The 27,472-nt window shown below is 36.0% G+C and overlaps 1 protein-coding gene across 1 annotated transcript in view; it reads right to left on the minus strand.

Moving 5' to 3' along the window:
* Nucleotides 1-5,650: 5,650 nt before the first annotated feature.
* CDH8 (cadherin 8) overlaps nucleotides 5,651-27,472 on the minus strand; it is a 136,785-nt gene continuing 114,963 nt past the window's right edge. Inside the window, exons 10-11 of the mRNA XM_086757750.1 lie at nucleotides 8,870-9,121; nucleotides 5,651-7,713 (exon numbers count right to left, since the gene is read on the minus strand). Coding sequence (XP_086613876.1) covers nucleotides 7,220-7,713; nucleotides 8,870-9,121 — 746 coding nt within the window. The 3' untranslated portion in view covers nucleotides 5,651-7,219. The remainder of the gene's footprint in view (nucleotides 7,714-8,869; nucleotides 9,122-27,472) is intronic.

The raw sequence follows: 27,472 nt of genomic DNA on the forward strand, positions 1-27,472 counted from the left end.
AGGAAAGGGTTCTTACTAGAGTCTGAATCAAAAAGCTCTCAAACAACCTGCCACGTGGACAAGACCAGACACAATGCTAAATTTAATTAATTCATTAATTAAACAAGCCAAAAGAATTCATGAGGATGAGATAGAGAGAAGAGAGTAAGTAGTCTTCTGCTCTGGTCAGGTATTAGGCTGGGTCTATACAATCGTGGGCTGAAAATTTCCTGTTTGTTTTGTAAATTATAAAAAAGACCAGCAGACATTGTAACAGTCTAGATAAAGCCCCTTTATAATCAACTAGTACTTTTATTTAAGGAAGAAATATTATATACAATAAAATAAAAGGCTGCTGTTTCGTATGAAATAAAAGGGTTGGAAAATCCATTAGAAACCTACAGCATTTGATGATTCATACTTGACCTTTTTCTGCAAGGTTTAATTGTATCTCCTGCTCTGTGTTGCAATGACATTTTACCTAACAATACCCTGCCTTTATTTGGTGTAACAGGTTATACTGGGTTACTACAGCTTGGAACAGTTAGGACCTGAAACTGAGAAATTGAAAGAAAGCCAGTGCTGACCGGAAGATTGTAAAAGCTGTCTTAATACAGAGACTATAAAGCTACATCTGCCCCTCTGCAGACGACAGGCTCTGGGCCACCTTCACTACTTCACCATGGAACTCACCTGGCAGGAGGCTGGGGTCACCCCCTGCCTGGGGTAACCTACCAAACAGGTGCTTGACAGTTGCAACAAGACCCCCTGGTTGTTTGAAGGAGGGAAGTCATACGTATTGCCGAAACACTCTGTTACTTACCTCTAATCAGCTTTCCACTTGTCTGTATCTCACAGCTGAGAGATTCGACCAGGACTTTTTGAATTCTGCTCTGAATTCCACTTGTGCATGTGTTTTTGAGTATAAAAACCTATTATTTCCTTGTCCATAGATTTCAGTTATAACATACTTTTTGATAAAATATAGGAAACTTATTCCTCAAAAATGTCTAAAGAGACTGAGGTGTTCCCTTGCACGTAAAACTTGTAGCAACTGCATGTGAATACAAGAATACCAGTGTGTTTGAAAACTAATCCAAAAGTGATCACATCTGTGGCTGGAAATGTGGCACTGCTGGAGTTTAAAGGTGATTCAACTGGTTTTGCATTGCTTCCAATTATATAAATCATATTTCAGTTAAAAAAAATGCACATCTTCTATTTTCATATTAATTGTTAAAACTGCCAGCTTGTGAAATTTGGCAGCATGAACTGTGTCAATGCTGCCATCAGTGAAAGTTCCATTAACAAAGAAGCAAACAACAAAAAGACCCTCCCCTTCCCCCCCAAACATAAGACCTGTTGTATAATTCAAAAACCAAGCTGTTATGAAAAGCAGGGAATTGTCTTTTTCACTGTTAAAAAAATATTTTGAAGGTAAAAAAACCAAAGCTAGGCTTGACAACACGAAGACTCAAGTAAGATACAAAATGAGGACCCATTCCAGAATCATCCATCCTTTTACTACCGGTTATCTATGTGACCTGCTTTCTGCCTTGCCGGCTATTTATTCCAAGCTTCACAAATCAGAACCTTTCCACATCAGTAAAGAAGTGAATTTCTGTGTTCATAAGCACCATGGAGTGAGTCTGTATATGGGTACCTACCATGGAATAGCAGCCCGTGTTCATGGGATGAATAGGAATTTGAGATGCCAGTATTGGACTTTAAGTAGTTCGTTGTGACTGCACAGAAAAAGAACAGTTCTATTTTGTATACATTGAGGAGGATCTTTCCCTGGATGTACGTGGCGTGATGAGATCTCCCTAGAGGAACACCTGCAAGATTTTTATTTTGACAAGACTTTGAGGAGAGGGCACTACTGCCCTCATACCGCAAATGCTTTCTCATTCATGTAATGAAGCAGGTAACCTCTGCTAATCACTTCTGTCTGCCTGTCATCATCACACGGACTTCACTCAAGCAAGCATCTGAAATAGTGGAAAGATAATTTTGTAAATTATTACATATCTCCTCTGAAGAGAAGGCTGAAATTTTCATTTTTTTCATTTCACTGCTTTAATTTTTTTTTGGGGGGGGGGGGAAGGAGGAGAAAAAGAAGGAATAGTTGTGCTGCAATGCTAATGAGCAAATTTACAAGGCTCTGCCAGAAACTGTGCTTCAGCTCACTTTTATTAGCCATTTTGTAAGATGTCTTAGTTGCAGTTGCACAAAAAGCATTGTCAGGGCTTTTATATTTTCTCATTTAGAATACTATGACATTATTTGGAGAGGGACTAGTTCTGCAGCACATAAGCCAGTATCAGTATTGTATAATACAGCAGCTAGACTCATTTTCCAGTGTGATTACAAAACCCATCACAGTGAATTATACAGCAAGTTAAATTGGTTTCCACCTTCTGCAAAGCCAGAATATTATCTTGCACAAATAATATACAAATGTAGAAATAATACAAGTCCAACTTATCTGCCTGAGAGACTACAGAAAGCATCCACTGCTCACTCGTCGATGCTCTCTATCTGCTGCTAATGACACCTGTTACATTCTGAAAGCAGACTCCGATAATGGTGAATACTCCCACTTTTTTTTTCCTTTTACTAAGCTTTAATTTACTAGGACATCCTGCCACTGCTAAAAACTTTCCAAATCTGAAAAATATGTTTTTGAGGAACCTCTTTTCACAATGTGTGTTGCTACTGAACATTCTTTCTATTAACTAAAAAGCACTGTCATTTGCTTTAGATTTTTCAGCATAATTTAAAATACAGAAACAGTCCTTTGATATAAGTAATCCAGACTGCTCACGATAAGTCTTCTTGTGTTAGGTTTTTGTATTGCTTCTAATCATGATTTTAATTTTTTTAATGCAGCACTTGAACTTATTCAAATAACAATATTACTCTGAGTACATCTGAAAAATAAGCCACTTACGTACAGTTGTTTGTTGGTTTGGTTTGTTTTGTTTTTTTTTTAACACAAGTAGGATAATAAGTGAGAACTTTGGTGAATTTAACTATCCTGGCCTACCTGCTTGTTTCCACTCACTGAACACACCATCTGAAACCAGCTGTTAAAGAGCAATATGGTCTTAATGAACTTACTTCCTACCATTATGTTCATTATAGCTCAGGATGGGTGAACTGGTGGAGGGAGGGGCAGGGAAAAGGAGAGAAACAGTCAAGTAACTCAATTAAGACTGAAATTATATTCCAGGAATATCAGATATAGAAACAGATTACCTGCCAAGCTTTCCTACAGCTGGACAGACCTTGAAGAGGCTTTGTCAACTCATTTGTCCATTTCTAGAATTCAATGACCATGCATTCAATGATGTGTTAAAAAAAAAAATTGCCACATACATGTATAGGTACATGAAACTGCACGGATATAGTATAATTGATTCATTTTTCTCTGTATATTAAAATCAGCAGATCCATCTCTAGCAGAGCTGTACAAATAAAGTTATTTTGAACATACTATTTTGCAGACATTCTGTCTGTTCTCCAGATTGAGAATTGTTACTGCTGCGCTGCAACATCTTTGATGGTATTTGGAGTTGCCATAGCGTTAAATGTTTCTCCTGTGATCAGCAAGTGCTGATTTAAATGAAAATCTTCCCTTTTCTCTCCTGTATATTTCACAGTCATTTCAAATCCATCATAGACACAAAGGTATGAATGATACTGAGTGAAAAAATGTATTGTGTCTAAATGAGCTTTCCATGATTTGATTGCAAGGTCACAGCACACAACTAGCATATGCTTTCTGTTACTATGAAGGACAGAACACATTGAAGACCTTTAGTCACCTGAGTTATAATTAGTAAACGTATACACATTCATTTCACAGTACTTCCATATTGAAATGACTGAGCTGAATTTTGTGTCTGGACAATTTTAGGCCAAAAATTTAGAATTCCAGCTTTTACATGTGGTATAATTTACTTCAGCAGTTCTGACAAATGAGTAGGAGACATAGCTGGGGGAAGGCAAGCCAGAATCAATGGGACTCTAAGGCGCTTGGCGCTTGTAAAAGATTTTGAGAATTTAATTCTTAAATTTATTAATAATTCTAATTTAATGCATTTTCCTTGTCACTTACAATGAGTCAATTGCTAATTAAATGTTGTTGAAAAAGATTAATTACCATTTTACATGCTTAAAAAGAATGTCACCAATATATCTAAATCTAGATGTGAAATGTAGAACGATATGATTCTAATCCCCCTAAATACTGTTGTTATCCAAAACATTTTTATACTGAATTAATTTCATTGTCAAAAAAGGAGCAAGTGCCAGAAAAACAACTAATCAACATTTAACCCTCTAACATGTATTGGTATAAGTTTTATATTCAAATGACATGGAATTAGTTTGCAGAATGAATCATTTCCCTTTTGTGGGGTAACAATGACTTCAAGAAATAGCATGTTGCTATTGACAGACCAGAAATTCTTTTTTTTTTTCTCCCCTTTGCATTGTAGATATTTATGTTTAAAACCTGTATAAACGCACAATTTACAGCTACGCCCACCAGTAGTAGCTACCATCTCTTTCTGACTGACAATGATGAGATTTCTGTCATGCTTTGCCTCCCCTGCAGTGCCAGTGATGGGATTTTTTTTCCTGGAAATCTTATTACTGAATGCGCTGTCGTGGTCTCAGATGGAACTTTCAATCAAAAAGGCAATCAGAAGGTTATCCATTTGTGAGTTTTCTACAAAAGAGCTTTGCAAAACTCTACAGGATATACTGTAACTCATAGTCAGAGCTACTTGCCCTAAATGCTTATGTGACTGTAGACAATAATGTGATCCCTATCTCACAGCACCTTCCTTTGCTCCCAGGAGTGGGATTTAGTCTAGAAATTGGCTCAGTCTAAATTTTGAACCAGACTTTTCCATTTACACTACTATTCGATTTGGCATGGCAATTCAGAGCACCCTGGCACTTGGTGCAAGTGATTAGTAAGAATGTGTTTGGCTGTTATTACAGTCTGCTACATAAATATGTTTGATTTCATTGAAATCTTGATGACTGCTTCTTTTCTATCTTTAGATGGCTTCACTGTTTAGTTTATAGTATTACAAAAGTTGCTAGATAAAGTTATTCAGAGGCTTTTTTAATGTAGTGTAGCTTAAATGAATTGGATACTTCATTAATTTTAATAAAACCGTTATAATACATATAGAAGTGGTGTCAGTGTGTTAGTTGTCTGGAAACTACAGTCACTAAAACCAGCCGTACCACAGCTAAAGCAAATGCTTCTGTTGTGAAACACAGGCAAAATTGGGGTTGATGCATTAAGACATTTTTGTTTGCAGAACAAACATTACTGAGGAGCTTAAAGAGAGGGGATTGTTTTTACTAGCAATACCTTAACAAAAAAAAAAGTGTGAGGTTATTTTTCAGCATGGCACCGTGAATTAGACACACATAACTCCTGTGGTCACAGGCTGCCACATATCTAATTCTGCAAACGCTGTCAAGAGTTCCTTCAAACATTATCCTTTTTTTATTTTGACTGTATTCAACTCATAAATAAATGAATTTGAAGGAACTACATTCCTCAACAAACTATGAAGTTATTCAGGCAGATTCCTTTCTGCAGTGTACAGGTAGAACAGAAAGAAAAGCAATAACAAGAAAAGTATTTATAAAAATATATTTCACAAAGTAGGAAACAATACAGGAGTTTCTCTGAATACAATACATGGAGTAAATAAACAAACAATAATATAGCTTCAAAACAAAGTAGAAAATTAAGATGATTTGCATGTAATACGTAGTTTTATTATACAATTGCTACTTCTAAATGGCAAGTTTGCATTACAAATTGAGTATGCTTGCAGCTTCTAGTGTCGTTCTTTCTCTGTGTGCAAGAGCCCTGGTGCATCACTATGAATATTATAGAAAAGAAATGCTAATAACATAAGCAGTAAAATTATGTACACACTGGTTCCTGCTCTAATACAGTGGAGAACTATAAGCATGTTTTTTACTGTACTGTGTTATGTGTGGATTTCTAAAAGTCTATAGTTTAAATATTCACATGAACCAGTTTACTTCCAGCTGTTTGTGCTTGTATTAAAAACACCAGGTACTAGATTTATGAAGAAGATATAAAACTGTCAAAAGTTTTCTCTGGGAAGTTTTTATTCCCGCCAGCATTCTCTTAAAATTCAGCTACTGCAAATGGATAGGTTACTGCTTTAACCTGCAACAATTTGTCATTTTTCCTTTCAAAATGTACATGTATTAAACATTCATTATATATAGAAAAAAATGCAACGGATATAATTTAGTTTTCTTCATAATCTTACTCTATAGATTATCAGTCAATAAATAAAAGCAGTAATGGACATCAATAAAATATTTATTTCAAAGATTAAACAAATAAATTCGATCTTTAGCAATAAAATCAGCAATTCTTTCATATACATAAGTCCATCCTCTTTCACAGTTTTTTCTCTCCTTTCAGAAGACGAAGCACAGGATTGATCCTTCTTCTAGAAAAAGATCCTTTTGTAATGCAAGGCTTTGTAGCCTTGCTTCTGAATCTCTGCACAATAGTAGGATTTATTACCCATCACTGGAATGGATTAAGAACATGTGAATATTTTAAGGCTTGACACAATATTTAAAGATGATATTCAGTCTGCGGTTACGTGGCCAACAATTACTGTATGTACAATGTATGGTCACTGCACAGTAGAAGCCAGTAGGAATTTACAATGCTATTTCTATTCAGCATTGCTAAGAAGACCAAGATATTGCTTTTAACATTTCTGTGGTGGGATCTTTGTTGGCAATGCAGAAACAAACCATTAGCTTTACACGTACTGGCAGGAGCTACTGTTGAACAGCAAAATCCCTGCAAGTCCATTTTCTAAGAAAGCACCAATTTCTTTTTGTTATTTTCAATTCACTGAAGATAATCAAAGATCCAAATCTCCATCTTCAGAGTGGTCAAGTGAATATCAAATGTCCAAAGACTTCTAGACACTCCACATACTTTACTTCACACTCCACAAGACTTAACCTCCTAACATATACTTTTTTTTTTTTTGGTTCAACATTACAATGTAGTTGATTTTATAGATGACTGGCGCTAAACTTGCCTCTAAAACAAAAAGCCACATTAGTTTTAACTAACAGCAGTGGCCCTAGAATATTACATGATCATTAAGTCAACAGTGAAGAAGTTTGTAATCCACTGTCAAGTTTCTTTGTCACTTTCTCCAACTGAGTAAAGTTCTCCAAGTCTTTTAAAGCGTGGACCCCATTCACTGAGGTAGTCAAAATTCTGATCTGAGTCTGATGTGGAGGACTCCAATGAACTAAGGGAACCAGCCGCTGACCCTCTTCCTTCATAGCCATAAATCTGGATAGAGTCATATGGTGGAGCCGTGGGATCATTATCGGCTTCATGAAGCCTTACATTAATAAATTCATCAACATCAACACCATTAGGAACAGGTGCAAGACCCTGCCTGGGCATAAATTGAAGATCAGGCTTAATATCCTTACGAGGCAAAAATCCATTAATTCCATCTGGATTTTGCAAAGTTGCAATGTCAAAAGCTTCTGTATCTTCCTCTCCACCTCCTTCATCATCATAGCGAATAATATTTTCCCTCACATCTTCATCATCTTTGATGATTAGAGGCTCATTCTTATGTCTTCTTAGTGTTACAAACAGCACCACAATGACTGCAAAGAAAGCATCACAGGCTCATTAAGTAAAATATTTTCAATCAAAGCACTACACGTCAAGTGCAGTTGTGAAAGGTGATAGGTTGACTTTTGTGAAATTAAGAGTAATAAGGGTAGTGAAAAGCTGAAAGACCTAAAACTTCCAATCCATTCAAGTGATGAAAATTTGATCAGAAGCTCTGGCTAGTCCTCTAGTTTTCTATTGTCAGCTCATATTTACACCTGAAACTCAATTTTAAATAAGCAGTAACTTTTTGCATACTTCCACTTTTGAGCCTCGAAGTTAACTTTTCCCTTTGGAAAAGATACAAACCTATGTGAAGTCAAGGTATCACCATTTACTGAACATTAGTCTTTAATGATCTACATTGTGGATGGAGCTTTCAAAAATTAGAGGGTGTTTTTCTGAAAACATAGCCCTGACAACAGAAGGAAATTGCCCTATTTTTTTTTTTTTTAAATGTTGCAGAAGACTCACACTATATAATTGAAAAGAGAATGAGACAGCAAGGGAGAAAGAAAGTGCTTAGATAAATCAGATTTGGAATCAGGGACAGATGCATAAAAGCTCTAAATTGGTTACACTTAGTTTTGCGGCTTAATGCTGAAATCTCAGTTACTGATGTAAATCTCAGTTACAAAGTGAAGCTGCAAAGCACAGAAATAGGCCTCTTCCTTCATGGTTCTCTCCCTCACTTGCTTGATGTCATATACAAATTATGTATGTTTTATTAAAATATACAGTGCTTCCTATCTTGTAAAGCTCTAATGTCTCTTATGCCATTACAATCCAAAATAAACTTATACAAGTCCTAGAAGATACAACAAATCTATTTTCCTTCATGTGCAGTACATACTGTGTTCACCTTGCTACTTAACATATCTGATTTGATTTTCAGTTTCATATTCCAGACCTGTTTATTATGTAACTTGCGTGTAATTCTACTTCAGGCTGAGACTTTGCTTTATATGCTTTTACTCAGTTCTCAGTACAGTAGGGATGCAGTCCTGTCTCCCAGTACTGCTGATCCCTGTACCGCTGCACATTGAATTGTATTAGATTGTGTGTCCTTCTGTGTGACTTCTTTGCTTAGTTACAGCCACACAGGAATCAGGAAAATTTTGAACACCAGGGCGTGAAATGAATACATACCTAGCAGCAAAATGATGCATGCTAATATTGCAATTAGGGCTCCCATGCTGAGTCCAATGGGAAGTACGTATGCTTCAACGTTACAGGACTGGACAATGCCATCACTGCTGCAGCCACAGACTCGAATCGTGAGAGTGCTAGTGCTGCTCATGGGAGGATTCCCACTGTCGCTTATGATGATTGGCAGTAGATACACTTCTTGCTTCTGCCGGCTGAATCCACTATGCTTTGCCAAAATGCTGAGAGTATTATCTGGAAAAGGGAAAATGTGCATTGTTTCACCACATAGAATAACTGCTAAAACCATAGCTTTTCCTTAATGTGTTCAGAAAACCTCTGTACAAACATTTATGTACTTTATTATACTCATTATACTGGCAGCATGTGACACAGAAATCCTTTCCCTTTCTGTCTGGCTGCCCATGCCCCAAATGAATGAGTGCAACATATGCATATCTTGTGTCGTGTGATATCATCATAATGACAACCCTTCACTTTCTTCTCTGCATACGTCCCTATAGATGTCTTCCCATCATGATTCATCACTGTTTTTCAAGTCACACAGTCATAAAAATTCAACTAGTACAACAAAGAGAGAAATTAAATGCTTAAATAACCCAAAATTAATAACGCAGATTCATCAATTAAAACAAATGTTCCATGCATTAGAAGCACAAATTGCAGAACATTTTACCCTGCTACAAAAGATTCTTGTTTTTTTTTTTTGTATGGAGCAATATAAAGACAAAGAAAGTAAAAACTGAATGTGTTTAAAGTTGTAAGCCTAATTTACATCAATCTAAACATTTATTGGGCCTCGATGATGAAAATAGAAGAAATCAAACCATAATGTGTCTCCTGTGAAGGCAGCCAGAGAAAATGAGTCTAGGACATTCTTACCTCTGGACCCTTATGCAGATACTTAATTTTAGAAACGGCATGACGAGGCATGATGACTACATGGCATCCTACCCAGACATAAAATTACTTTGTATCAGCTGTAATAACACACGTACTGCTATCCCCATAACTGGTAACAGTGGTCAGAAGAGTACAGGTAGTACAGAAGCAAAGGTGGGGAGATGAGGTATTTGCACAAATACAGTTGCAACTTCTTTGCAACACCATTTCACTAAGTTGAACTTCTTAAAGGATGCAACAGAGGCCCGTTTAGCCACCTAAGTTTAGCCTTAAACACAACAATGAATATTAGGACTCAGTCAATTTACCATCAAATACAGACATTTGCCTTTCCTATGTATATAAAGCTGAACATTTAACTTATGAATAATACATGCTTTTTTTGTCCTCTTTCTGTTTTGCATACGAAGTTAAACCTCTCATAGTCACTCAGTTCTCAGTCAAAATGATTACATTTTAACTCTTTGAATACTTACATATAATGCGGTGCATCTGATACATGAGGTACTATTAATTGTAATTGATCATTGTAATAAATTAAGAAATGAGTTGATTTTACTTAGGGTAATTCACGTAGATTCTATTTTGTAGAGCTGTAAGAATTATAGTTTCTAGCTGTTTCACAACATACTATCAAATATCAGCGATCTTCTGTGTGATAGAATGCTCAGGTATAAACCATGATTAGTGAGCACGTCAAATATGTAAAACACCTTGATTTGTTTACATACATAGATATCCACTTTAGCTTTTAACTGCTTTATTCTGTGGAATAAACAAAATAATTCAGTATTATGAGTTATATGCTAACAGAGTGCATGTTGACTTGTACTAGTTGCATTTTTGTGTTCTTTCATGAAAAATAACACCACAAATTAATAAAAAGATTCCAACAGGTACACAGAATAGCAATTCATGTGTGTGTTACCAAGGAATCCAATGACAATATAAAAATAAAGCTGCACATCCTATCTGGGAGAAGGAGATTGTAGCTCCTTTCATTAACCTCTCTTCCCTTGTGCTACCAAAGTTAATTTTCCTGAAGTATCATGAATAAAAATAAGCCCCCTGATATTTTATCCTAGAAAATAGGCACATGCAATCACTAAATACCATTCCATGGACGGAAAAAAATTACTGAGAGTTAGTTATGTGGCAGGCATAAGGAAGAGAAGACTTGAAACACAGGCAATGTTTATATGACAGATACAACAAAGACCTAATCCTTGAGTTTAAACCAATAAAAAGGTACCTGAAGTGCATGACAACATGTGTTTGCATATACATCTAGTGACTGTAAGAAAGCTGTGTATATACTTTGATCTTCGTACTGGTCAGGTACTCATTTGAAAATATGAAATAGTTCAGAAATGTTTAATTTGCACCAACTGCGATCAGCAGGAACATTTCTGACAGCCCATGCTGTTTCTGCAGCATGTATCACTACCCCGATGTAAGACACATGTATGCTCAAAATAGCTGGCAGTCTACGAAGCACAGAAGACAGAAGAAGATGCAGAGAAGGAAGAAGAGGAAAACATTCATGAAGTCAATACTGTCAAGATTTAAATGCAGTATTTCATTATCGAAGTCCTTTTTAGTAAGGAGGCATATTAATAAGCAATAAAGGTAGTTGCAGAATATAATGACTACAGAATGAAACATTACTGAACTTTATCATGTCCTGAACCTATATGAAGATGTCAATCGGTAGAGAACTCCTATAGTTAATTAATTACTGCCATAAAACAAAAGATGAAGAAAGATTATTTGACATTTAAGCACATGGAGTAATTATCTCATACAAGAGAACAAAGGCGGCTTGTTTTCCCATTCTGTGACTAAGAACTTGAACTTCAAGTGGTCTTCTGAAGTTCAGGGTCTTTAATTTTGCTGTCTTAATGTATCTCTTCCATGGTGGAATCACCTACCAATCACACTTACGCAGCCTAGAGAGGTTCTTACCATAATTTATATTGCAGGTTATGTAATAATTTCAGCATTTTTCATAGCATTTAGAGTACATAACACATGAAGTTCAACCTAAAAATCAACTACTTTATAAAGCAGTATAAATATGGTCACTTCATAATACCTTCACAAGACAAAAAAGGATTCCTAACAATTTTGCTTTCCAGAAATTCTGAGTTTTTATCTATTCAAGCTAGAAACAGTCACATCAAAAGTGCTGGCACCCTGGAGCTAAATAAATAGTCTAGTTCTTCCTTGTGCTCTTTTTAAAATTAAAGGAAGCATATGTGTTAACTGAAGAAAAATTTCAGATATAAGCTTTTAAGAATTCCGACAACTCAAACAGGACCAAACTCCTTGATGATACCCACTGTTATGGGTGCCACTATGATACAGTAGAAAAGTCAACTATGTTTTAAGTGAAGAATTAGGACAGATTTAGACTTAAGAAAAAATTGCACTCCTCCTTCTTGGTTGAATGTGCCAGAGATTTAAACACACACATGTGCAAGTTAAACCACTTCCAGTGTCATCCTCGCTCTCTAGCTGAACTTCAGGCAACAAACGGAAATGATATGTTAGTAAAATAATAACGTAGCTAAGTTTTCCTGAATATCAGTGTGTATTGCTTTACCAAAGTAAGAGTGACTACCAGACCTATTGTGATGTGCAAAAGGTACATTTTTTACCTTTTCTTTCCCCCCTCTGCATCCCCTCATTTTCAAATACTGAAAAATAATAGTATCTGTCCGTTTGGCTTTCTCCTGCAGAATTAAAAATATCTCAGCATAAGTTGCATCCTTAATCCTTTTGGTTTAACCTTTCAAAAGAGAAAAAAAAAATATGTGGGGCTTAGTTTCCAGTTCTTTCTGTCTTTGAGACAAATCCCACTCAGAAGTGTCACATCTGTTACTCAGAACTCCAGAGACTTTTACAGTTATATTACACAGTGACTTCTTGTGCTCTAGAAATCTGTACTGATACAGTCTGTTCTTTCCTGTAAGCCTGGTACAGTTCTCCTCTGTCCAAGCTGGAGGAAAGGATTGACACAGTAAGCCCCAGCATCCCTGCCCTTTCCAGATACGCAAAAGAGGTAAGGCACCTGCTTTAGGAAGCAATGAAAAGAAGAAGCTGCTCTTGTTGGTGACAGATTCAGATCCCTTCCATCTTTCTGACACACTCACTGCTACTCTGCTTGGTTCAGAAAATTGTAATGAGCCAGAATCAGAGAGTAAAACAAAGTAAAAAAGGTGGAGTACTATAAAGAAACAAATAGAAGAGGGTGGAAAAAACGAGAGGAAAGAAGAGAGACAGAGAAATAAAATGCCAATTTCTGCCAATCAGTGAAGCTTTGCTGAGTATAAGAAACTACCTGGTACCAGTAATGGTTATCAATTCACTTTCAAAAGACATGAGAGAATGTAAAACATAAGGAAGATATTTTGGACATTTAGCTGAACTATTTAAGTGTCAAAGTAGTTGTAATGCCAGAATAGTTAGTCCTATGTAAGAAGAGATGCAAGACAAGGATGGAAGAGAATAAAATTTCTTTTTTTTTTTTTTACTGGTTTTTTTTTTGTTTTGTTTTGTTAAAAACTGCTGTGTTAGACTAAAGTTGAATTTGTTGTACCCAGGCCAGGAAGAAACTGTCAATCAGAACTAATCACTAGGAAAATAAAAATTAAATCACCAAATTGTTTTGCCAGTGGATGGCAAAAAGTCCATTTTGCCTTTAGAATTTTGTTTAGCAACAAATTCCTTCCTCTTCTTTGCTATGTCCTAAAATAAATACACCTTGGTGGTGCTGGAGATGTGACTCTTGAGTGAAGAACAAAGGTTCTCTAATTGAAGTTTTAGTTGGTTTCTAGAACCTGAAAATAAAACCTAGCAGCTGATTAGCAATAAACTCAATTTATCTGATTTGCTTTCTTCTCTCTGTGGACATTCCCCTTACATACAGTTGACAAAACAGCGGGAATCTCCTCCAGGAACAACCTCCAGCACTGCTGCAGGAATTAACTCGGCAGCAGGTGTTCAGCAGGAGAGGGGACAATCACTTTCCACTCATCTTTCCAATTAACCTGCTGATCCTTCATTATAGCGCTGTTCAGGTTATTTATTTATTCATGTTACTTTCAGCCAAACAAGGAAAATAACACGCAGAAAAAAAGAACTCCTCTCTGTTAATAAAGCTCTGAGGTAACCTGCCATGGGCAAAGAGAGACACGAAGTCTTTACCTCCTGTCAGAGAGGGGATATTCATGAGGTCCTTTGACTTTCTCAATCAAAATGAGCCTCCATGAATTCTGTACCCTTCTATGTGGGGAAGGCATTGCAGAAGCTCATTGAAATGCCAGAGTCCTATTAAATGCCATTTCACTGATGATGTACCAACCACACGGAGTGGCCTAGGAGCTACAGTCTGTCCTGCAGGCTTAAGAAACAGTGTCAGATAAGTGATCTTAATAATTGTCTTAACTCATCACAAATTTTTGCATCAGTGTAAGGTCAGAGTAACACAGCTCCAGGAATACATAACTACCATTTAGATCTGGAGCTCATTTTTACATTTTTTTAAAACATAAAACCAAACCAGTCATTTCAATCACCAGATGACTCTCAGTTTCTGAAGTTTACAACCAGATTTATGAAACAACCCTGAAAGAGACTGTTATGGGAATATCTCCCTCACAGCTGAAACAAAGAATGACAATGCAGAAGGTCTTTACAATATGTCTGGTGTGATTTCTAGACAAAAGTAGTTTGAATAACCACAACCGAGGACATGCTTACCACAGAGCCAAGGGCTTCCTGCAGATTCCCAACTGTTCTCAAGACCCCTTGATCCCTTTTGAGATTCGTGTGTGAAAGATTTTTAGAAAAAGTAAATGTAACAATTTTAATACAAAGCTACTTTTGTATTTGCTGGACATGAGTGACTTTAACAGCATTGACATCAATCTGGATGTGAAATGAGCAGGCAGCAGTCAACTTCTTCATCTTCTACTTTGTACAAGATTGCATGTTGCAATTTAAAGTCAGGCAATAAAATGACAGAACAAAAGTAAAAAGCAGAGGCAGTCAGTTTACATCCAAGTGTCATTTTTCTCTGCACACATTACTGCAATTCTTTAATTCCCTCATGGTCTCTTTAATATTTTGAGATCAGTGGACTTCCCTGCTGTGTAACCTTACACCTACATAGCTCTTTTTCTGTCTTTTTCTTTCCCTTTTATAATGTTCTCAGAAAGATCAAATCATTAATGGCATTAAGGACTTTGTGGTAGAAATTGTTATCTATGCTGGATAAGTTACTTATGTGAAGAAATACTTTTAATTGGAAACTTTACAGCTGGAAACACTAGAGTGACAGAAATGTATGTGTCCTTATATTTATTGGAGAAAGCTTTTTGTGTACATTTTTTAGTCTAAACTGGACTCTCTGTAATACAGAGCCCTTCAGCACAAGTAGCAGCAAGAATATCCTGACTGTGATACTCCCTGCTTTTTTAGATAAAGACAAGGACAGCTCATTCATTTCCTTTCTCAGTTCATAAATGGCATCTATTCTCATATAAAAACTTGAAATAACTGAGTAATTAAGTTATTATCGTAAAGGTTTCAGTGGAAACTACCAAAGTACAGGCAGACAAACCAAAACGTATGACATTCGCAGAAATGTTACCTATATAACATTTAGCAGTCATCTACAAATGCACTAGAAGAGAACATCCAAGAGAATGCTAAGATAGCATTTCAGCTCTTTGCATAACTATTAATTCATCTCTGTGCCACCTGTAGTACTCACTGTTCAGTACTGGAGACCTTACAATGTTAAACACAGATTTTTCAAAAGATCTGTAGGAATACTGGTATTTCTGTTTTTCTTTAAAATTCAAACCAAATGATAGAGAAATAGTTGAATATAGGGAAGGTTCCAATCCCCATTTTAGAGACTGGGAATTAATATAATTGTCCAAAGACACAGAGGTCTCTCAAAAAGTCTCTATATACACTCCATGAGCTATAAGCCATACATTAATCGTTATTCTTTTGCGTATTTTGTCAATAGTACATACCTTTCTACAGAAGGAATTACCAATAACATATTTAGATTGGTAGTATCACAAGATACTAGACTAATGAATGCAGCTCCAACCATTCATAGTCCCACATGTGATATCTGTCAACTCAACTGTTTGAAAATCTTTTTTTATTCTCGCAATTACAAAAGCAGAGCGAAAGAATATTCATGACCTGTGTTCTGATCTAGTGCAAAAACCAGAAGCAGCAACTCAAAGCATACCCTCTCCAATGTTAACCTTGTAAAAGAACACTGTTTGTAAGACGGGCCCTGAGCTGATTTCAGACTATGCTTAAGTACAAGTTAGGAGCATCAGTTTCTTGCTTCCAAAAGAATGCCTTTAAAATGCTTTGAGAGATGGAGCTGGGTTTATGTAAATCAGGTTTTTTTTTTGTTTCTGCCTTAGGCTGTAACACTTGTTACAGAAATACCTGATTAAAGGGAACAATTTTGAGTTTCCATGTTACAAATTTGCCAATCGCTAGTAAATGAAAAAAAAAATCTATTTGTTCATTAGTAATAGTATAAGAACTTTTTTTTCACAATTAAACTTATTTTCAACATGGATGTATTTATGCACACCAAATACATTTTTTAAGAACCCATATATGTGTATATGTTAATATATATATACAATTGTGTCATGTGTAGTATGTTACACATGTACTAGATCTTCCTTGATGACTGAACATCTCAAACAAAATCCTGTTTAACAGCAGTTTACAAGAAAGATGACTGTTTGCCTAATCTGTATGGTAAAGGCATAAATGTTCTATTCAAGTAGAAGACTTACAAAATCATCTGAAAATAAAAAAGGCCATTTTTTATAGTATATTTTGTCTGATTTATGATACACAAACCATACGGGCACTGAAGCATTCACAGGTATTTCAAACTGACCTGCTTTTCATGAATGTCAAAAATTTGTGATGTCTTCAAAAAAGTAGATTGATGACTGCTATCAAATTTGATAGCAGACATCAGGTTCAAAAGAAAAAAGTTTTTGTGCTATAAAAATTCAGCTGACTGATCAAACTGTCTCTCCTGCACCATAGTAAGTTACATGCCATACTGACATATATCATGGCAATTCACAAAACATTCCTATGACACGTTAGCAAACACCTGACTGAATTTTTATTTTTCTAGAGACCTGGACTCTGTGGAATCCCTTAAAATACCAAAGAGAACACAGAAAAAAAAAGTATTTCATGGGAGAAAATATAGTGATGAGGGGAAGAATTGGAAAATGTCACATATTTTGTATCTTTGATTAATTTTTTCTTTACCGATTGACCTAAATACTAATAGCTTATGTCAGAATTGAACTGCTGAATCAACTAATGAATAAAAAAACTGAACACATTTCCAGGTCATGTATTCCTTTGCAGAAATAAAAAGTGCTGCTGGGAATTTTTAATAATGAGTGACGTAATATTTAGAAACACAGAATCACAGAATAGTCTGAGTTGAAAGGGACCTTTAAAGGCCATCCAGTCCATCCCCTGTGCAAGGAGCAGGGACATCTCCAACCAGATCAGGTTGCTCAGAGGCCCGTCCAACCTGGCCTTGAATGTTCTCAGGGATGGGCCATCCACCGCCTCTCTGGGCAACCTGTGCCAGTGTTCCACCATCCCCACTGTAAAAAAAATTCCTTGCTGATGTCTAATCTGAATCTACCTCCTTCTATTTTAAAACCATTACCCCTTGTCCTTTCACAGCAGGCCCTACTGAAGAGTTTCTCCCCATCTTTCCTATAAGCCTTTTAGGTACTGGAAGGCCACAAGAAGGTGTCCCCGGAACCTCCTCTTCTCCAGGCTGAACAGCCCCAACTCTCTCAGCCTGTCCTCACAGGAGCAGTGCTCCAGCCCTCCGATCATTTTCGTGGCCTCCTCTGAACCCTCTCCAACCGGTCCACATCCTTCTTATGTTGGGCCCTCCAGAGCTGGACGCAGTACTATTTAATCATGTATAAGAATACACCACACTAATATGTGAAAATTTATTGGAAAGGGGAATAATCATGCTAATATTACTATGATGCAGAACTTTTAGTAAATAAATTTTTGGCAGAATAAAAAACCCAGATAAATTAACAGCTAAGTGATGGTATAAGCATTTCCTCCTACCATTTTCCTTTGAAAAATGTGAACTTTAGATAATAGTCTGTATAATTTCTAGTTCTATTCCTTTGGAAAAGTCTGAACTTTAGATAATTGTCTCTTAAGTATTCTAAAACTTTCCTTTGACCTTTAGTCCAGCAGAGCTATAATCAAACATATCTATATGGTCACTTGCAGTCTAGCAGCAACTCTTGTATTTTGTACCTTAGTTATTTAACCCATTGAAGGAAAGACAGAAAATCCCTGCTGAAGAAATGATGATGTAGAAGCACGCAGTGAGTTTGAAACAATACTAGTTTTATTGTTAATGGGGTAGAGAAATAATAAGATATCTTACCTCTCTCTGTTTTTAATTTACAGATACTTAGAGCAAGTAAAACCAGGAAACTTTGGCCTCTGGGTCTGTTTAAGCTACACAGTTACAACAGTTGTCTGAACCGAACCAAACGTACCTGATTTTCATTTCACTTGCTCTGATGTTATGCCCATTTATCTCTTCTGAATCCCCCAGTGCCAGTTGTGATTGACACGCCCATAATCTGAACGAAACTCAGGCTGGTGAAGATGTAAGATATGCTAAAACAGCACTGGCTTTTGCCTCTCATTTTTCTTTTCTGTATTCAACAAGCCAGCCACAAACTTGTTTACTAATAATCACATTGCTTTGACATGTTTTACTTTATTCGGATCACATCACTACATGGCATGTGCATTGAATGTTACATCTGTAAAGTGTAAGAATTAATGCAGGTTGCCAAGCTCTAGTTTAGAAAGAGAGATGAAATGGCTGTCAAATGTGCTTAGCATTAAAAATACATTATTAACACAGCAATTTGCATAGACTGATGGATCATTTTTGAAATCTACATATTGTAGTTAATTCTATTATCTTGTTATTTTAACCAAAAAGTTTCAGAAAGTAATACTGTGTTTTATAATGCTTTGATAAAATAATGGCTATGTTTTGCATTTTAACCAAGAACTTTTGATTAGCATGTTACCAGATCCTAATGAAATGCTGCAAAGACAAAGAAAAAAAAAAATATCCCAAGGCTTTGCCATCTGTATTTCTCTTTAGGGATAATGGATTCTTATTCTTTCTATGAATGGGCACATACAAGTGCAGCCAGAAGGTGAAACTAATGAAAGATAGGTATCTAAGCCCCTTAGATCACTGTGAGATTTGCAGTTTTACACAGTACATTGATTTGGGGTTCTCTTATATGTAAAGCTAAATCTCAAACAGATTCAATAAAATATATAGTACTTTTGGTAGGTAATGGAAAGTTCCAAGAATTCAATCCTGTGTTCCTCATCTTCCTCACTTTACAAACCTCCTTCAATTCAGTAACTTACTTTTTGGGTCTGGAAAAGTTCAGAGTCTTCATGACTATGAAGACAATCACAGATGTCTGAAGTGAATCTTTTTCTCTATAGTGTAAACTATGACTATCATAGGAAGAAAAATAAAACTTAAGCAAGAACATTTTGGTTTTTTTCTTGGCATTTAAGTGAGTTTCACCCTAAGCAACTTAACATCCACTTCTCTATGCCATGATGATTGTAATTTCTGTTCCAATACTGTACGGAACATGCACATGCACATGGTAAGAATTTAAATCAATCTACCAGTAGATCGTATAACAGTCCTCTAAAACTGAATCTGGAATTGGACATATCAACCATATTCAAGTTTTGTTACAACAGTTAGAGAGTCAAATTCAAGTCATACCAATGCATTTCTATTATGCTATTACTTTTAAAATAATGTTCACTTTGAAATACAGTGGCAGAAAGCAACCACCAGACTGCAAAAAAACCAACCAGCATTTATTGGAATGCTGCCTATTTGTACTGGTGTAATAAAGGTCTTGTCAGCACTTCCATTACAAAATGCCAATTTTCAGAGGTTTATAACTCTGACATAACAACTTGCTATGAGAAGGAATTTCAAATGTGTACTGTCTGCTAAAGAGCATTGGAAGTTAAATATGACTTACATTGGCTGAGGCATTTTAAGTCAGAAAATAAAAAAAAAATAAAAATTTCAACTTAACATTTTCTTGAGCTGGTGCCACTTAAAAAAAAAAGATTTTTAAAAGTGCCAGATCCTGCAGTTATTATATATGCAGAACTCCCTTTAACTTCACTGAGAATAATTTCCGTGAAAGAACTGAACAGAGTGCCATTATACATTTTTGTAAATGTCATCAAGAGTTATATTAGCTTTTTTGTAATTTGAAAGACTGAAATGCTATGGTATAAGATTGCCCCTGGGCACACAAGCAACATGATAATGACTTTTTGAAGACATTCTCATATGCAGATTACATATAACAATAACAATTTGTTATCATCAGGCCATTAATAGCAGTAATTTATGCCTCTGTCTTACACCCAAAGTATATGCATAATGTTTTATTATATGCACACCTCTCAATGGGGACGTGTCTCCTATGGTGAAGACTAATGGCCATTTCAAATGTAGGGAACAGAAAAATGCATCCAGAGAAGGAATTTTAGTCAGTGAAAAAAACAATTACCTGTGAAATAGATTGTATAAAGTTTTCAAACAAAACGTTCCAGATACTCTTGTGAACATTTCTGCACACTGTGTAAACATTACAAAGAGAAAACTTGGCATAGCCAGAAGTTCCAAACTTGCGTACACAGTCAGACTACTTACAATCAGAGCAGGACTACAGGAAGACGTGCATGTGCATTTAAATTTCAAGACTGGGACACGCTGCAAGACCCTGACTTTGCTATATACGTTGCATGACACAACATGTAAACTGGAAAGAAGAAGGAGCCAGGGAAAGATGTCAGCACTTGCCTCACTGCTGTACAGATATTACAAAGTCAATACTTATATTGGTACATTTCTGCAAACTACAGCATCAGTTCATAAGATATTCTGGAGTTTTCATAGAATCATAGAATCACAGAATGGTTGAGGTTGAAATGGACCTCTGAAGGTCATCTTGTCTACCCCCATGCTCAAGCACAGCTACCTAGAGCCCAGGACCATGTCCAGGCAGCTTTTGATTATCTCCAGGGATGGAGATTCATAACTGAAATACGCGTGCAACAAAACAAAAGAGAACGTTTAAGTTGTTTCCTAACTGGGAAAAAAGAAAAGAAAAAAGATGAAAAAAAAAATAATTTCAGTCTAGAATTCTTTATACAAAATTTTGAAGCAAGTAGTTCTGCTAGACAGACCACATACATCTTTTGACCTTGTGGGTTAGCAGAAAACAAACACAAAAAAAGAGAAAGTTGATTTGTTATTAAAAAAATGTTTTTTTTTTTTTGTAATTTAAAAATAGAAAATAGTAGTACAAGGACAGAAGTTGCAGTGTTATGGAACAGATAACCATGATATAGAAGGAGACAGACAGCGTAGAACTGAGTCTAAACTACCTTTCTCTATATTTAGTATTCCAGCTTGTATCAAAGATACAATAATGCTTTAGCTACAGCTGTCATTACACTGCACTTCACCATTTCCTTCCCTGAGATGCAGAATAACTTCTACTTGTTTTCTACCTAGGACTTTCAGAAGCTTCCAAAGAAACACTGTAATGCACTCTTGAAAATCTCAGTCTTTACCAATCCATAGGTTGCTGCTAATAGGTGCCATTAATATCATATATGAGTATCTGATGAATGTTTTAAAAGAATGTCTGCAGTGTATGCCTGGCACAATGACAGGCATACCGATTAAATGACTGGTCCAAAATCATACAGGAAACCTGTAACCAAGCTAGATAAAACTATTCTGAACTCTAGAACAGTTCCTTAATGAAAAAACATCACTCCTGTAGAGTGCTCTTAGATCACAAGGGCTTAATCTTTATTGGGGTGAACGCTGTATAATTTAGAGAAGGGTCATATATAATGGATTAAAATGTTATGGAAACTGACATGACAGAGTTAAGCAAGGTTAGGGACTGACAAGGTCAAAAAGGCTACATGAAACATTTTTCTCTTATTTCTTATTATTTCCTGTAACCTAGACTTTAACTTTAATTTTAGGTTAGATTGAATGAAGGTTTCTTAAGAAAACAAAAAAAAAGTTCTATGTGTTTTTATGAAGGCAATGTGAAATTGTTACATCACTTATTACATTCTAAAAACTACAGAGAAGAAAAAAGTCAATGTTTGTGTTTAAGATAGTCTAACACTCTGTAGAATACAGCAGAGTACTTTCATCAATGTTCAGTGATTATTATTGACACTCCTTTTAAGGATCATGACTGCAATACCTAACTTCATTCAAAATTCCACAGGGAAGACTTTATTCCTGATGTATTTCTTATTATAGAATCAGATGTATGAAAAAAATACTGTAGTGTTACAGTTACTCAAGGATGTACATAGCCCTTAGCTTATAGCAAAAGTGATGTTTACTTACAGCAGCCCACGATTAGTTTAGGCCAAGCTGGGGTGATGTGACTTTGCTATCTTAACATGGGCAAACAGCTACTACTGCTTAGCTGATTCACTGGAATCTGACTGTGCATCCGTCCGTGTTAGCTTCGAAGGACCTGACTAGCTCTCCCTCTTCAACACCAACAAGCAGACATCTGGTCCTTTTCTTGAAGTTCTTCTATTTATCTCTCCCTAACAAGCTGGCTTATTATCTCACTTCAAACAGGGGCCCATCTTCACTCCCTCTATAATCAGCACTGATTACCAAGAATACACATCCTATCATTTTAGGATACGCAAACTCTCTCCCCAGATCAAACAGGTCAACTTACACGTTTCATTTATTTTCTGTATTTGGCTCAGTATGTAAGATCTTTACATTCAGTTAAATCATGTACTCTACCTCTTTTCTGACCTCTGAATAGATTTCTTTCTAGGCATATTTATTATATAAATATTAAATATTAATAATTACGTAAATATATGACTAATGACTGGATGCTTGCCAAATAGAATACATCTTAATTAAACAGAATTCAATGAAGACCAACAAAGTGACTCATTTTACAACAAGGCCACCCATATAAATTACAAAATCAGAAGCTGATGGGAAAACATCGTAAGTGGTACAAAAAAAACCCTGACCAACAGAATAAAAGCTTTGTCTCCCTTATTCTTTAAAGCTTGATGTGAGAAGCTCTGGTCAATATGATTTAAAATTTCAGATTTCCGTCAGTTTGTCACTGCATATTTGCTCTTGCCAGAGAAATACAGCCCATCCTGGTACAGTCACCTCCTTAAAAGGAGTAAGGAGGAAATGAAATATGTATGGAATTCCATACCATGAAAGGTATGGAATATATGTGATGACACCAGACAGGTTCAGGAGAATATCTAGACATACAGTTCACATAATAATCAATGTAATCATCATCTGGTAGGAAGAATGACTGTGATTCCAATAATAATTACTTCCTTCCTGTACAGCACTTCTATAATTGGTTCAAAACAAGATGCAAGTTGGAACAAGGTCTTTGTCCTCTTAACTCACATTATAATGTTAGCTGTGCAATAGTTTATCAGACAAGCCTTGAGGCTAAGTGTGAAAACTTAATACCGTCTATTTTAATGGAGGAATCTTGTGTAAATAGTCTGTATACTTTATATTTGTTATAATGATAAAAGGAGATTTTTACTAATCAAAGGAAAATTTAACAGCTAATATGTGATGATTCCTGCTTATATTGTTTTCATTTTTTGCCTTTTTAGAGTCTTCCTTTAGTAGAAGAGTGTTGGGGTTCTTTTAATCTTTACTACAACTGAAACTTCAAAATGAGACTCCTATCTACTTTCTCATTAATTGATAAAAGAGAAGTACAATTAGAGCAACTAATAAATTAATTGTTATTCTCCGTCAACAGCCTGTATTTAGAGCATGATAAAACAATTCCATAATAAGAGCAACCAATAAATTTATAAGGCACAAAAAAAAAAAAAAAGGGGAAGAAAACTGGTCTTGTGCCATAATTACTGATGAGGTACTTAGAGAGAAAATCCAAATATTCAAAACAAAACCTATCAATGAGGTGAAAACAGGGAGATTTCTTAAGATGCAGTATGTCTCTGTCAGGTAATATATTGAGGTGGTGAAGGGGCACAGGCCCTAACAGAACGTTTAGCTGTAGGATATCATTTCTCCTACTCAGTGAATTTAACTCGTTTACAAGAAATCAAACACAGTGCATTGTCCAACGAGCGCTTCCACTACAGGAATTGTTTCTTGCAGAAAACTTGGAGGAATTAGATCCACCCATGAAACCAGAAGGGGTACTTTGGCAGAAATCCCTCAACAGAGATCTTCTGTTTTCAGAAGATAATTGATTAAAAATCTGGAAATTTATCTCCAAATATTCTATACTTACTTAGTTATAAATACTACTATGACATACTTCTAAAGTCTTGGAATATGAATATCATGGGTGCTGTTAGCTTTCAAGGAGTTATCTTTTTAAAGCACTTAGGGAACCTCTGAAAATTAAAGGGCTATTGCAGCAATGTTTCATTGGAAGACAAACACCAGAGATGGTACTACAGATCTTACTCTTGTCCTGATAGCACTTAGTTGAGAAGTTTTGTACTAATTAAGAATGTCTTTCTGTCTGCTAAGCAGTTCAATTTTGAGACCCTGATTTAATGTTTATTTTCCCCATTATGTGTCTGAAATTAAGTCACACTGAAGATTCAATTTGTTCTTATCTCTGGTATTTCTTTCATCCATGTTCCATATTATTACTAAAACCGACTTTTTTTTTCATGCTAATTTTCTGACCAAATTATTCTCCTCTTCTCTTTTGTTTTCATAAACTTTTATCCCTTACTTAGTCTTTTAAAGTCATGCAGTGTTGCTCACTTTTCCTTAGTTTTATTAAGAAATTAAAGACATAAACAGGAAAAAGAGAGAGAAGTATGTTACACTATCTGAGCATGATGAAACTCCTACAGCAGGAAAATTCACAGCTGTCCAATCCATCTCATCATGAGTAAGCACTGTCGTACATGTGGTGCGCAACTCTGACCTCACATCTTTTTCACTCAAATTGCATCTGGTTCTTAATTAGTTTGATTTATAAAATGAAACATAATTGATGCCTTGGCAACATTATGTTGCTAGCAGCACAAATAATAAATTAAGAATGAGTGAAGTAAACATCTCTTTGTTCATGTATGCATAATGGTATGCTGCATATACCCAGTATATGTATTTCAGATACAGTACTGTATTTCATCACCTACATTTTATGTTGTTTTGGGCTAGGTCATGTTTACATCAATGTCCTGAAATAGCTATGTAACTGTGATTGATTCATATGTTAACAAACGCTCTCTGCAAGGATGTGAGGCGGTGGAAATTAGTCTTATTTTCCAATGTGCATATACAACTCTTCTGTAATTATCTGAAAGTTTGTATTTGTGAGGCTTGGAAAGTTGTCATCACAGATCTAAACTAAAACAGGACTGAAAGGTTAAACAGCATTTGGAACAGAACTGCTCCCAGAGAAACACTTTGCCAGTGACAGAACTATAAAAAGTACAGACGTGCTGGGGAGCACAGCAGAGCTGAAGAAGAGCCTAAAGATGCCTAAAAGAGGACAATCGGCTTACCAGATGGCCCCCTCCTTGCTGGTTCTTTCATCAGGTTGGCCTGTCCAGTCGAATGAAGACTTGATGGATCACATCTGGCTTAGGGCGGAGGAGAGAGGGAATCTGTCTGGAGCCCTGCATCCTGAATACAGGAGAGGAGTGAATAAGGTTTCAGATGGACAGAACAGACAGAATGGTCAAAGTGTGGAGAAGCTTGGTAGTTGAGTTAGCCTTTGAAGAGTTGATTCTGTTTTTCTGACATCCAGTTTCAGCTAGAGCAGCTATGTGTACCAAGAAGGAATCATCTCTTTATTGAAGTGGTGAAAAGCACATAACAATTGTAAGAAGGTGTAAATCATCCAGATAGGGCTAAAAAGTATGTTTGCAGAGGAACTGCACTTAAGTCTTCACCTGTTCTGGGGTACTAATTAGAAAGAAGTCCAGAAAGAGCAGTGATCTGCATGCAAGAAGAAAGATGGGAAATACAGTAGAAGCAAGTGTCAGTGAAGGAAGTGGCACACAAAGGACTGGAGTGGAAAAAATGCTGTTGTCCCACCTATATTAATGTAATCTTCACTTCAGAATGTAACATCACATCCTTCTGTGCCAGGGAAGTTGTTTCAAATCACACTCAATTGATATTCAACATCAAGGAAAAACAGAACATCAGGGAATAACAGAAGATAGTCAATAGTGATGACAGTAAAGAAAGAAGAGGGAAAGGAAGTAGAAAGCTCTCAGGTATGAAAGATATATACTGAGAATATGTTCACCGACATTCTCAGACTAGATAGGACTAACACCACTGTACCATGGAAAAGTGTAACCTTGCTAGGACCACAACATTGTATAGCATAGAGGAGCTGAATACATTACTTCAGCTGCAGTGTGAAATCATACAATGGAAATGGAAATGCATTCAGTGCCTGGCAAGATAGAACTTCTGAGCATTACTGGAATGTATTGGGGTCCCTTGGTAATATTACCATTAACGTAAAATTCTACCAGTCTTCTAGAATTTGAGAATAGTCTGAAGATCTATAGTACCAATTTCCACCTCACGTTGCTTATCACTTTATCACTAGGAGAAAGGGCTCATCTTTTTGAATCTTTAGACAGAGTCTATTGCTTCATGGGATGACATTATATCTTAGAATTCTGTCAGATATGTAAATAAGAACATTGATTACTTTTCCTACAAAAAATGATCTAACATAGTTTCTGATCCAAAGGCTTTCAATCAAGTCAATTGTCTATAGGAGTAAGGATGAAGGAACCTGAGTAATAATAAATAAGGAACTGCATTTCCTTTGTTACAAAAACAAATTATTTCAGGGACTTGACACTTACCAACTAATGCACAACCACTCGTTCCTGGAAAAGTATTTGCGCTGGCTGAACATCACTTTTTGAATATTAAGTGAGTGGAAGCTTGAATCTCTCTTTTCCTTTTTCAGACCACGATATCCCTGCCTACCTGCTCTGTGATGGAGGTAAGGTAGCATAGAGCTGTCTTACCACCACATCGTCAGATCATAATTGTTACAGGCTTTCCAGCACACAGACCAAGACACACTTGACACATCGTTCTTAGCGACTCAGACCCAGCGGTGTAGTATAACTTGTAGATGATAACTAGAATGTGGTAGTTCAGGCCTTTAAATCACATTTGTTTTTCACCGAGAAAGGTAAGTAGGCATCCAAAGTATAATTAAGAATTTTCTGAAATATGATTTTGTGTCAGAATAGTCTAAATTCACAGAACTAAAATGTTCCGTGGAGCTTAGCTACTATAACTATCATATGATTTGAATTGATAAAACATAGACCTTTCTACTCAGCAAAATACCAACGTCTTCTTTATGCTTTCTTCCTTTAAGTTTTATAACTTACAATTTATAACATAAGAAAAAAATTACTGAAAAAAAT

This window comes from Chlamydotis macqueenii, chromosome 13, assembly GCF_036417535.1.
Source record: "Chlamydotis macqueenii isolate bChlMac1 chromosome 13, bChlMac1.mat, whole genome shotgun sequence".
Classification (NCBI taxonomy): domain Eukaryota; kingdom Metazoa; phylum Chordata; class Aves; order Otidiformes; family Otididae; genus Chlamydotis; species Chlamydotis macqueenii.